This window comes from Balaenoptera musculus, chromosome 1, assembly GCF_009873245.2.
Source record: "Balaenoptera musculus isolate JJ_BM4_2016_0621 chromosome 1, mBalMus1.pri.v3, whole genome shotgun sequence".
Taxonomy (NCBI): Eukaryota; Metazoa; Chordata; class Mammalia; order Artiodactyla; family Balaenopteridae; genus Balaenoptera; species Balaenoptera musculus.
Window position 1 is genome coordinate 149,389,751 of NC_045785.1, and position 14,260 is coordinate 149,404,010.

General features: G+C 35.7%; 1 protein-coding gene and 1 pseudogene across 6 annotated transcripts in view; one reads left to right on the plus strand and one right to left on the minus strand.

Moving 5' to 3' along the window:
• LOC118892282 (membrane cofactor protein-like) overlaps positions 1-14,260 on the minus strand; it is a 61,421-nt gene that overhangs the window by 28,420 nt on the left and 18,741 nt on the right. For all 6 annotated transcript variants that reach the window (XM_036846769.1, XM_036846758.1, XM_036846779.1 and 3 more), the window contains exons 2-5: positions 9,612-9,800; positions 9,155-9,257; positions 1,810-1,895; positions 770-967 (exon numbers count right to left, since the gene is read on the minus strand). In XM_036846769.1, the coding sequence (XP_036702664.1) occupies positions 770-967; positions 1,810-1,895; positions 9,155-9,257; positions 9,612-9,800 (576 nt within the window). The remainder of the gene's footprint in view (positions 1-769; positions 968-1,809; positions 1,896-9,154; positions 9,258-9,611; positions 9,801-14,260) is intronic.
• Positions 2,658-4,773, plus strand: LOC118892307 (annotated as a pseudogene).

The following is a 14,260-nucleotide window of genomic DNA, read 5'->3' on the forward strand; positions in this document are numbered from 1 at the left end:
GAAGCACTTTCTAATTTCCCTTGTTAATACTTTGGCTTTGATTCATTTATTAGTTGTAAGTGTCTGCATAATTTTCAAATATTTGGCGATATTCTAGATTTATGTTTTGATTTCTACATTCATCCCAGTTTGATCAGATAATGTATTCTGAATGATTTCAATTATTTGAAATTTGTTAAAAATTATCTTATTGCCAAGAATATGGTATTAGAGAATGTTCTATGTTCACTTGAGAAGAGTAAATATTTTCCATTATTCAGTGGACCCTTTCTTTCAAGAGTAAAAATCCCTCCAGTGTCTCCCTGCTTTTGATCATGCTCTAATGCCTTAAACATTGTTTTTAAGTAAGATTTGCCCAGAGTTTATAAATCATATCTGTAAGACAATTAATCTTTTACAATGTACACTATGATTTCCTGTAGCCAAAACTGTCAGACTTCTTGTAATACAAGATAACACTTTCTTATGTTTAAGAAAGTGTGTGTTGAATTTTTTGACGCTTTTCATGGAAAAGAGTCCTAACTCATGCATATACACAGTAGTTCACAATGTATAAACTGGAATGCCAAGAACCTGTGGGGTGAGAGGGGGGAAGCTCTACAAGTAGAAGTATTTTTTACTTGATTTGACCGATATTAAATTAAATTAGAAACCAATTTAACAGGAGGATCAAGCACATATGGCTGTTTTTACTTGTACATAAAACAATTTACAAAGCGCTTCTACAGTATTTACAAATTAAGAAGGAAATAAATGGAAATATTATTACCTTTACACTGAGGAGGGTCACTACTCCATTTGTCACTTCCAATACAAACAAGCTTGCTCTCTCCAACAAGTGAATATGGATCTGTTCCATTTGAAGCATCACAACTATAAGTTACTACTTCACTGTATTCAAATACATCCTTGTGGCTATTTGTGTATTTTCCATTTAGAATTTTTTCAGGTGGCTTACACAAAATCTCTTAGAAAGGGAAAAAAAGAAGACATAAAAGGCAAAAGGAAAGGTAAAAGATTAAACAGCAATCAGTAAAGGTCTATGAATTGCCTTCAATAAATTCATTAACATATGATTTCTACAAGCTAGTTGTGAAGCCAATATCCATTTAGAAGGTTTCTATGAGAAAGTGTACTATCCTAAATTAAAACTATTAATTTAGAAGTGAATTATTTAAAATAAAACTAATTTTCTTAAATAATGACATTAAAAATCTATATGAAACACATTTATTTATCTGCAAGGCCATACTAAGTTTTGTTCTCATCATAAGAGATGGTGACAATTTAATGATATAATATAATTATGATTAAAAACTGAACTCAGGGCTGGTTGAGAAACACTTCATAATTTATAAATATATCTATTCACTAAATCAGTTCTTCACATTAATACCAAGTATTATCGTCATTTTTCACTTTCATCCTTACAAGTGTATGGTGAAATTTTCCAGAGGCTATAAATTGTGTGATTTTGCAAGAGACTGAATCCAGACGTCTTCCTTTAAGCCAGATATTGAAGAAATTTGCAAAATTGCAAAACAATGCCACTATCTGTTTCGGAAATTTTTGATTTTTCATAAAAGTATGTTGTATATACTAACAGGTATTGTGCTTACTCTTCTTAAAAATGAATAATAATTATTTTAAAAACTTTTCAGTTTTAATTCCAATATAATAATAGCAATAGACATAACCCACATAAAGAAAAGTCCATTGGTGTCTATGTTAATTTAAAAGCATAAAGGGGTCCTGAGGCCCAAAGTTTGAGAACTGCTGCTCTATATTCTAAAGAGAGAATACACTTACTTTCACATATTGGAGGATTATCACTCCAGTGCACAGTACTTCCAGAAATCTCACAGTATAGAATACTTGGTCCAATTAAGAAATAACTAAATGAGAAAAGAAAAGTTACTATGTTCCTTAGTAGTTACAAGATGGACATAATAATGAAAACAATTTTATATGGTTGTTTTCCTGCACTATAGTAATTTGAAGGAGAAGTTCCTTAAACAAAATATAATGTAAGTGCTAACTAAATATGCAACTTAATTAAATAGAGTTTCTGCATGTGAGCACACATTGGCCCACAGCAAAATGTCTAAATTACTCTGTCATGTTGTCAGTGTAGCCCCTCTGCTATCTCTGGCAAATGCATCACACGTTCACTTCTCTACCCTTTTGCTCACACCATTCTGCTCAGTAAGGACTGAGCAGAGAGATCAGGCCCTAGAGCTTGCCTGCCTGGATTCAAGTTCCAGCTCTAAGACTGACTTATTTGAGCTTGGGCAAGCCCCTTAGGCAAGGTTCTCTTGCTCAGTTTCCTCATCTATGAAAAGGGGGGGTGGGTAACAGTACATACCTCATGGGACTGTTTTGAGGATTGGATGAGTTAGCATCTGGCATGTAGTGAGTATTAGGTAAGTTGTAGCTTTTTTTTAACATTCTTTAGATAATATTCTTTAGATTCTTTATTAATATTCAGAATACAGGCATACCTCATCTTACTACTCTTCACTTTATTGAGTTTTTAACAAATTGAAAGTGTATGACAACCCTGCATCAAACAAGTCTATTTGTGCCATTTTCCTAAAAATGTTTGCTCACTTCATGTCTCTGTGTCACATTTTGGTAAATCTCACATATTTCAAACTTTATTACTATTATTATACTTGTTATGGTGATCTGTGATCAATGTCTTTAATGTTACTACTATGACTCTCAGGCTCAGATTATGGCTAGCATTTTTTAGTAATATAGTATTTTTAAATTAAGGTATATACTTTTTTTAGACACAATTCTATTGCACACTTAGCAGACTACAGTATAGTAGAAATGTATGTAAAAAACTCATTTGATTTGCTTTATTGCAGTGGTCTGGAAATGAACCTGCGATATCTCCAAGGTATGCCTGTACCTTTCTAGTAGTAGTTCAGGAATACTACTCAATGAAATATTCTCCAATGATTCAAATTCATAATACACTCTTCTCCTTCTGGACTCTCATTGTAATGATCATGAATGATTCTATCTATTTGGTACTTTTCATTTACTATTTTGCTCTGATGCCTCTCTCTATATACTGTGTTTCTCAAGAGGGCTACAACTTCCTTGACTCTACATCTTAAACTTTTGGTGCCTAGTAGCCTCTTCTATATGTTCCAGCAGAACATTTACTGGATATTCCGCTATTTTTACTTGATCAAGTTAAAAAATACTCAGTGTAACTGCCTGTACCCACTTCCAGAGGACTTTTCCCCAAAGGCTAATTCATTGATTCTAGATTATAATGCATTAGGAGAGGATTCTGGGATGGTGGCAAAATAAGTGGCAACAGGAATCTGTCTCCCCACCTTGATGACGACACTGACAGAATCTGCCTGATATCACTATTTTGGAAGTCTAGAATCTGTTCATGGCTTGCAATTACTAGGAGAAGACTTAGGTAAATTAGCTTGATTTCAGTCAATTTTAGCTCTTAGCACAGTGGCAGCTACCTATCCCCCCACCCCAGCTGGCATCTGTACACGTGTTGCTAGAGCAGCTTATAAGTAGCCTGTGGGATCTAGGGTGGGCAAAAAGGAATCTGCCCTCCAAGTATCAGGGATTTGTGTTCTTATCACTGCTGCTTCTGATCAAAGAGAAGCAGAAAAAGAGGGGGGCAGCCTTTGTTGTCACACCTCCCCCAACTTTTTCAAGCTCCTTCAACACTGGACAAATGATATCCAAGGGACTTAAAATCCAGCATTCTTTGCCCCTCCCCTTCACTTTTACTTTTTTTCCACTAACAGGAGCCAGGCATTAAACACTAGGACATTCAAAAATAACTGCTATGTGGAAAAAAATTAGAAAATGATTCCGCCTGCCCAGAGAAAGGCTCAGAAAAAAACTGAGACGACCTTCAAGTTTATATGTCAGGCTGCTCCTCAGCACAGAGTCACCATACAACAATCAAAAAACCAAACCAAAACAAAAAAACCCATAAAACAGTAAGCTCTAGGTAGGGGGCAGAATCTGTTTTCCAGAGTTAACACATTATTAGATTCAAATATTGATTCAACAAAAAAGTTGTAAGGCATACAAAGAAACGGAAAAGGAAAAGTATGGCTCATACAGTGGAAAAATACATGAACAGAATTTTTTTCTGAAGGAGACCTCATGACAAATCTAGCAAACAAAGACTTTAAAATAAATGTCTTGTGAAGGCACTCTCAATGGAAATTAATGGATGCCAGTTCTGCCACCCCATTTTTCTTCAACGAAGCAGCCAAACAGCAGACACAGAGATGCAGATCTTTGTGAAGACCCTGATGGGCAAGACCATCACTCTTGAGGTCAAGCTCAGTGTCACCATTGAGAATGTCAAAGCCAAAATCAAAGACACTGAGGACATCCTGCCACACCAACACAGTCTGATTTTTGCAGACAAACAGCTGAGGGTGGCCGTACTCTCTCAGACTATAATATCCAGAAAGAATCCACCATACACTTGGTGCTTCACCTGCAGGGTGGTATCATCAAGTCTTCCCTCCGCCAGCTTTCCCAGAAGTACAACTGCGACAAAATGATCTGTTGCAAGTGTTATGCTCACCTGCACACCAGTGCTGTCAACTGCCACAAGAAGTGTGGCCAAACCAACAACCTGTGCCCCAAGAAGAAGGTCAGATACATCCTCTCCACTGGCTCTTCTGCCCACAGGGTTGCCCCCTGCCTAAGCCCAACCTTGGAGCCTCAGTAAAATTTGAAAGAAATAACTGGATAAAGGTGCACAAAGAACCAAAGGAAGAAATGAAGAAAGTCAAGAGAACAATATGTGAACAAAATGGAAATATCAATAGGAGCTAGAAAACCTAAAAAGAATCCAAAAGTAAATGCTGGAGTTGAAAAGTACATTAATGGAAATGAAAAAGTCACTGAAAGAATTAAAGGTATATTTGAGAAGAAAAAAGAATTAGTGAAATTGAGATAGGGTAATGTAAATTATTGACTCTAAGAAACAGAAAGAAAAAAGATTGAAGAAAAGTGACAAAGCCTAAGGGATCTGTGGGACACCAACAAGCAGACCAACATATACACTGTGGGACTCTCACAAGGAGAAGATAGAGCAAAAGGGACAGAGAGAATACTTGAAGAAATAATGGCTGAAAACTTCCCAAATTTGATAAAAGAAACAAATATGCCAAAAGCTCAAAATTCTAAGTGCGGGTCTCTTTGTATTCATCTTACTAAGATACATGATAATCAGACTTTCAAAAGACAAAGAATGCTGAAAGCTGCATGAGAGAAGTGAATCATCACATACAAGGGATACTAATTAAGATTTGTCATTAGAAACTCAGAGGCCAGAAGACCGTGGATTGATATAGTCAAAGTGCTTAAAGAAAAAAACAAAAAAACAAAAACTGTCAATCAAAAATCCTCTATCCCAGCAAAACTGAGTGTCAAAAGTGAGGGAGAAATTAAGACATTTCCAGAATCCCAGAATTAAAAGCTTAGCAAGTCTGTGACCACTATGCTTCTCAAGAAGAAATGCTCAAGGGAGTACTGAAAAAGGAATGAAAGGACTCAAAGCCCTATGTATAAATAAATATCTCAGTAAAAGTAAATACAAAGGCAATGATAAAATCTAGCATTACTGAAACAGTGGTTTGCAACTACAATTTTTGTTTTCTATATGTGATTTAAAAGACTAAATTTTAAAATAAATAAATAAATTATTAAAGTAGAAGCTAGTATGCAATTATTTGTGTAGACGGTAGTATGATATCAACAACCAAAAGGGGTAAGGATGGAGCTGTAAAGGACTGTTTTTGTAATTTATTGAATTTAAGCTGGTATAAATTTAAACTGGAGTGTTATAACTGTACAATTTTGTTTGTTTGTTTTGTTTTGTTTTGTTCTGGCCTCCCTGTGAGGCTTGTGGGATCTTAGTTCGCCAACCAGGGATTGAACCTGTGCCCCCTACAGTAGAAGCGCAGAGTCCTAACCACTGGACCGCCAGGGAATTCCCATGTACAATGTTAAATGTATAATAATTCCCATGGTAACCACAAACAATATAACTATAGAATATACACAAAAGGAAATGAGAAAGGAATTTAAACATTTCACTACAAAAATCAACTACACACAAAAGAAAACAGTAATGCAGGAAATGAGGGACTAGAAAAAAGCTATAAAGCATATAGAAAACAAGTAGCACAATGATAGATATAAATCCCTCCTCATCAAAAATTATATTAAGTGTAGACAGAATAAACTCTCCAATCAAAAGACAGAGATTGGCAGAATGGATAAAAACACATGGTCCAACTATATGTTGTCTACAAGAGACTCACTTGACATTCAAAGACACAAATGGGGTGAAAATGAAAGGCTGGAAAAAGATATTTCACACAAATAGTAACCAAAAGACAGTAGAGTAGCTATACTAAAATCTGACAAAATAGACTTTAAATGAAAAAGGTTACAAGAAACAAAGAAGGAAATTTTATATTAATAAGGATTCAGTACTGAAGATATAACAATGATAAACATTTATGCACCTAATGACAGGCTATCAAAATATATGAAGCAAAACATGACAGAATTGAAGGGAGAAATATGCATTTCTACATAATATGCATTTCTACATAATAGTTGGAGACTGCAATACCTCACTCACAATAATGGATAGAACAACTAGACAGAAGATAAATAAGGAAACAGAGGACTTCAACAGCACAGTAAAACAACCTGATCTCATAGATATATACAAAGCACTCTAGCCAACAACAACAGAATACACAGTCTTTTCAAGAGCATGTGGGACATTTTCCAGGATAGACCATATGTTAGGTGACAAATTAGAAAAGAAATTAATGTTATTCAAAACATAATTAATTATTTAATAAATAATTAATAATATAATTGTTTTATGCCACAAATTAATGTTAATAAATAGATTTTAAAAGACAGATATCATAAAAAGTATATTCTCTGACCACAATAGGATGAATTTAAAAATCAATATCAAAAGGAAAACTGGAAAATTCAAAAACTTGTGAAAATTAAACAATATGCTTTTAAACAACCAATGGCTCAAAGAAGAAATCAGGGCAATTAGAACGTACTTTGACATGAATGGAAATGAAAACATACTAAAACTTATGGGATTCAGCAAAAGCAGTGCTAAGGGGGAAATTTATAGCTATAAATGTTTACATTAAGAAATGATAGCTCTGAAAAAACAAACTAAGCTTACAATTTAAGGAACCAGAAAAAGACAAACCCAAAGTTAGCAGAAGGAAGCAAATAACAAAGATTAGAACAGAGATAAACAACAACAACAAAAAGAGCGAAACAAGAGAGAATATCAATGAAACTAAAAGTTGGTTCTTCAAAAAACGTGACAAAATTGACAAACCCTTAGATTGACTAAAACAAAGAGATTAGACTCGAATTACTAAAATCAGAAATGAAAGCAGGAACATCACTATAGATTTGACAGAAATAAAAACTATTAGGAGAGTACTATGAACAATTTTATGCCACAAATCGATAAACTAGATATAATGGACAAATTCCTAGAAACACAAAACCTACCAAGACTTAATCACAAAAACAGATAATCTGAATAGATCTGTAACTAGTAAGGAGATTGAATCAGTAATCAAAATTCTCCCAATTAAGAAAAATCCTGGATCTGATGGTTTCACTGGTGATTTCTACCAAACATTTAAAGAAGTAATACCAATCCTTCTCAAACTTTTCCAAAAAACTGAAAAGGAGGGAAGTCTTCCAAACTCATTCTATGAGACAAACATTACCATGATAGCAAAATTCAATAAAGGTACTACAAGAAAAGAAAGCTAGAGACCACTATGCCTTAAGAACACTGATGCAAATAACCTCAACACAATACTAGCAAACAATTTAGCAGCATTTTAAAAGGATTAAACATCATGACCAAGTGGGAATTATTCCTAGAATGCAAGAGATGGCTCAACACATAAAAATCAATCAACGTAATATGCAACATCAAAAGCACGAAAGGAAAAAAAAGCTCATGGTCACCTCAATTGAGGCAGAGAAAGCATCTGATAAAATTCAATACTTTTCATAATAAAAATACTTAACAAACTAGAAACAGAAGGAAACTGCCTTAAGATAATAAACTCCATACATGAAAATCCAACAGCAAACATCATGCTCAATGGTGAAAATCTGGAAATTTTCCTCTAAGATCAGAACAGGCATGAACAACTGCTTTTACCACTTTTATTCAACATGGTACTAGAAGTTCTAGTCAGAGCAATTAAGCAAGAAAAAGAAATATATTTCTAACTTGGAAAGAAAGAAGTAAAATTATCACAGTTTGCAGAGGATATGATCTTCTACATAAAAAACCCTAAAGATTACACACATACACACATACACACACACACACACACACACACACACAATGTAAGAACTAATAAATAAACTCAGTAAACTACCAGGATACGTAGACAATATTGAAAAACCAGTTGTGTTTCCATAGCATATTACATTTACCTTTTAAATTCACATTTTTTATAAATGCTCAGTATCCCTAATATATGCTATTAAAAGAGCCCTGTAAAACAAAGGCTATTATTAAATCCTCAGTACCTCTTTTTGAGATGCTTCACTCCTTTGTAATAGTTTCAAAAATAAGGTTTTCCAACTAAGAGATCTTGATCAACATTATTGTCTAAGCTTACCAGGTCACTTTTGGTCTCGTGACATCTTACAGATTACTTTGATATAAGAATATCTTCAGTTGGCAACTCTACCTCCCAGTTCCATAAACCTATGTCACCTCTGAGAATTGGGCATTTTAAATAGGGTGTATTGTGTTGTCAAGGATAAAGTCACCATGATTAACACATTTTTAATGCTTATGAGAGGTTTATTAATACATATACTAAGTATTATACAATTTTACTTCCCTTCAATTTAAATTTCTTTCTACTAGTTACACATCTTTTCAGTCTCCATAAAAAGCCCAAGAGTTATTTGGCTACAGTATGACTTGTCACACAGAAAGCAAAATGAAATCAACTTTGTGGGAATGCTTAAGAAGAGAGGCAAAATGAAAACGGATTTAGTAACATATAACATTATTTCCTCTAAGGAGCATCCTACTTACCCATCATTACAAACATAGTGAACCTGTGAGCCAAACAGAATACTTTCATTCGGGTACCGTATTTGGCCATTTGCGGGATCCCCTAGGTTAGGACACTGTTTTCCTAAAAGGAAAATTTCAAATTCGTTGTTTTATACCAGTTTCAAAACAGATTTGAATCAAATTCAAAATTCTACATTGCTCACTTGAATTCATGGGAATATTATTATCTTTTATTATTTTCTTTCTTTAACTATTATAACATCCAAGAAGATTCACATTTACCCAGGCAACCAATTGTGAAAATAAAGGTTCCCTGGAGATTTTTCAAAGCCTGAATGCACTGCTATCTAAAACCTACATTCACATGAGAAAACCACCATTTCAGTTGTAAAATATGAACCCTAAAATGTGTGAAAAATCTCTAGAGCAATAAAAAAGTTTTTTGAATTAAAAAAAAAAAGTTTTGTTTACTTACTTGTACAGGCCTCCTGGAGAAATGACCACATATTATCAGCCTGACAAACAGCAGAGGTGGGAAGAGAAGGATGCTTGGGCTGGTAACCTGGGCGACACTCATAATCTATGCTGTCCCCAGGGTTATAACTGGGTTTAGAAACATTCCGGAGCTGCATAGTTTCAAACCTTGGTGGCTCACCACAGGCATCTAGGTATAAGAGAATAAGAGCATAAAAATATTTTATCTCATTCACCAGCCAGGGACTATGGCCTGGTATCAGGTAGGTAGTACAGAATAAATGCAAAGGTTCTTAGCAAGATTTTAAACGACTGTGCCATGCTTTTACCCAACTGGTGGTAGTAGTGGAGTATGTGCCTTACTTACATTAAATAACAACCTATTAGCTTTTGGTTTGTTAGGGAATAAGATGAATTTTTATTCAACAGTAAATTGAAGAGATAGCATCAATGTTTTTAGTTTTGAAATATAAATACATTTTAGGTATGTATCCTTCCCCACTTTTTTCTAAATTCATTTCAAAACTCACCTCTCCTCTAAGAAGTCTCCTACAGTATACAGCACTCTGCTCAGATTACTTTTCCATAGTTTGAAACACAAGCATATGATCACTTGTCATTTCAGGCTCAGTTTCCTCTCAGAAGGCAAGGTCCTAGAGGGCAGGGATCATACGCCTTCTTTTTCTACTACACTCTATACTCAGTTGATACTCAAGACATGCTATGGTAAGAGATGAATATAAAATGTGCCTTGTGGGATTCATAAATCAAAATAATTATGGACCGAAGTATTTCAAAAAATAATACTTTGTTTCATTTGTTTCCTAGTAGTGAATTGAGCATTTTAAAAGTGATGAATAGACACCATGTAAATATCAAAATGTACTATCTGAAAAGCATTACATGAAAAAACAACTTGCTGTCTTTGACATTACTTTAAATATAATTTAACTTTCCTTCACAGATCAATGGATTGCTCATTCCTCAGAAGCTCCCTGAGGTAGCTGTTTGGGTTGTTTATCCAATATATCCCAACAGTAAAGCTATTATATTGCTATGCTTTTAGAATTTTTTACTTCTGGGATTTTTTTGGGGGGTGTTGAGGGAAGGAGGTTTTTACTCCCTAGAATAACGTCATTTCTACCTCAGCAAGTCCTCTTGCTTTTAACTATCTGGGCACTTTGATAACCTAACAAATCTGTTAGAAAAATTATGTAAAATAATGTGATGGAGACATATTAAGTCCTAAAGGACTAAAGAAATTCAGAGGCCTCTCTTATAAAGTTAAGAACCTAAGGAGGAGATGGGTGTGAGCTACGGTTATCAGCACAGACAGCAGAGAGGGGCATGAAATGCTAAGGCTGCTGCTGCCACCACCAAGAAGCCTGTGTGCAAGCACAGGTCACTATCCACACCTCCCCTCCTGGGAGCCTGTGCAGCCCGCCACTGCCAGGGTCCCGAGATCCAGGGACAACTTCCCAGGGAGAACACAGGACACGCCTCAGGCTGTTGCCATGTCACGCTGGCCTCTGCCGCCACAGGCTCGCCCCACATTCCATACCCCTTCCTCCCCCCACACCAGCCTGAGCGAGCCAGAGCCCCCAAATCAGCTGCTACTTTAATCCCGTCCTGGCTGAGCGAAGAACAGACACCCTCAGGTGACCTACATGCAGAGGCGGGGCCAAATCCAAAGCTGAACCCCACGAGCGGTTTGAACAAAGAAGAGAAAGGGACATTTCTCCCAGCAGCCTCAGGAACAGCGGATTAAATCTCCACAATCAACTTGATGTACCCTGCATCTATGAAATACCTGAATAGACAACAAATCATACCAAAATTGAGGTGGTGGACTTTGGGAGCAACTGTAGACTTGGGATTTGCTTTCTGCATCTGATTTGTTTCTGGTTTCATGTTTATCTTAGTTTAGTATTTAGGGTTTATTATCATTGGTAGATTTGTTTATACATTTGGTTGCTCTCTTCCCTTTTTTTATAAACAAAATATATATATATATTTTCCTCCTTTTTATCTTTTTCTGAGTGTGTATGTGTATGCTTCTTTGTGTGATTTTGTCTATATAGCTTTGCTTTTACAATTTATCCTGGGGTTGTGCTTGTCCATTTTTTTTTTTTTTTTAGTATAGTTTATAGCACTTGTTATCATTGGTGGATTAGTTTTTTGGTTTGGTTGCTCTCTTCTTTCTTTCTTTCTCTTTTTTTTCTTTCTTTTATTACTTTAAAATTTTTTAAATTTTTAATAATTTTTTTTATTTTTTATTTTAATAACTTTATTTTATTTTATTTATTTATTTATTTTTTTCTCCCTTTTCTTCTGAGCCGTGTGGCTGACAGGGTCTTGGTGCTCCGGCCAGGTGTCAGGCCTGTGCCTCTGAGGTGGGAGAGCCGAGTTCAGGACATTGGTCCACCAGAGACCTCCCGGTGCCACGTAATATCAAACAGTGAAAGCTCTCCCACAGATGTCCACCTCAACCCTAAGACCCAGCTCCCCTCAATCACCAGCAAGCTACAGTGCTGGACACCATATGCCAAACAACTAGCAAGACAGCAACACAACCCCACCCATTAGCACAGAGGCTGCCTAAAATAATAATAAGGCAACAGACACCCCAAAACACACCACTGGATGCGGTCCTGCCCACCAGAAAGACAAGATCCAGCCTCATCGACCAGAACACAGGCACTAGTCCCCTCCACCAGGAAGCCTACACAACCCACTGAACCAACCTCACCCACTGGGGTCAGACATCAAAAACAATGGGAACTACGAACGTGCAGCCTGTGAAAAGGAGACCCCAAACACAGTAAGTTAAGCAAAATGAGAAAACAGAGAAACACAGCAGATGAAGGAGCAAGGTAAAGACCCACCAGACCAAACAAATGAAGAGGAAATAGGCAGTCTACCTGAAAAAGAATTCAGAGTAATGATAGCAAAGATGATCCAAAATCTTGGAAATAGAATGGAGAAAATACAAGAAACGTTTAACAAGGACCTAGAAGAACTAAAGAGCAAACAGACAATGATGAACAACACAATAAACGAAATTAATAATTCTCTAGAAGGAATCAATAGCTGAATAACTGAGGCAGAAGAACGGATAATTGACCTGGAAGATAAAATAGTGGAAATAACTACTACAGAGCAGAATAAAGAAAAAAGAATGAAAAGAGTTGAGGACAGTCTCAGAGACCTCTGGGACAACATTAAATGCACCAACATTCGAATTATAGGGGTCCCAGAAGAAGAAGAGAGGAAGAAAGGGACTGAAATAATATTTGAAGAGATTATAGTTGAAAACTTCCCTAATATGGGAAAGGAAATGGTCAATCAAGTAAAGGAAGCACAGAGAGTCCCATACAGGATAAATCCAAGGAGAAACATGCCAAGACACATATTAATCAAACTATCAAAAGTTACATACAAGGAAAAAATATTAAAAGCAGCAAGGGAAAAACAACAAATAACATACAAGGGAATCCCCAAAAGGGTAACAGCTGATCTTCCAGCAGAAACTCTGCCACCCAGAAGGGAGTGGCAGGACATATTTAAAGTGATGAAAGGGAAGAACCAACAACCAAGATTACTCTATCCAGCAAGGATCTCATTCAGGTTCGATAGAGAAATTAAAACCTGGACAGACAAGCAAAAGCTACGAGAATTCAGCACCACCAAACCATCTTTACAACAAATGCTAAAGGAACTTCTCTAGGCAGGAAACACAAGAGAAGAAAAAGAACTACAATAACAAATGAAAACAATTAAGAAAATGGTAATAGGAACATACATATCAATAATTACCTTAAATGTAAATGGATTAAATGCTCCAACCAAAAGACAAAGACTGGCTGAATGGATACAAATACAAGACCCATATACATGCTGTCTACAAGAGACCCACTTCAGACCTAGGGACACATACAGACTGAAAGTGAGGGGATGGAAAAAGATATTCCATGCAAATGGAAATCAAAAGAAAGCTGGAGTAGCTATACTCATATCAGATAAAATAGACTTTAAAATAAGGAATGCTATAAGAGACAAGGAAGGACACTACATAATGATCAAGGGATCAATCCAAGAAGATATAATAATTGTAAATATTTATGCACCCAACAGTGGAGCACCTCAGTATATAAGGCAAATGCTAACAGCCATAAATGGGGAAATCGAGAGTAACACAATCATAATAGGGGACTTTAACACCTCACTTTCACCAATGGACAGATCATCCAAAATGAAAATAAATAACGAAACACAAGCTTTCAATGATACATTAAACAAGATGGACCTCATTGTTATTTATTGGACATTCCATCCAAAAACAACAGAATACACTTTTTTCTCAAGTGCTCCTGGAACGTTCTCCAGCATAGATCATATCTTGGGTCACAAATCAAGCATTGGTAAATTTAAGAAAATTGAAATCGTATCACATATCAAGTATCTTTTCTGACCACAACACTATGAGACTAGATATCAATTACAGGAAAAAAATCTGTAAAAAATACAAACACACGGAGGCTAAACAATATACTACTAACTAACTAAGAGATCACTGAAGAAGTCAAAGAGAAAATCAAAAAATACTTAGAAGATTAGGATAAGATGGTGGAAGAGTAAGACGCGGATATC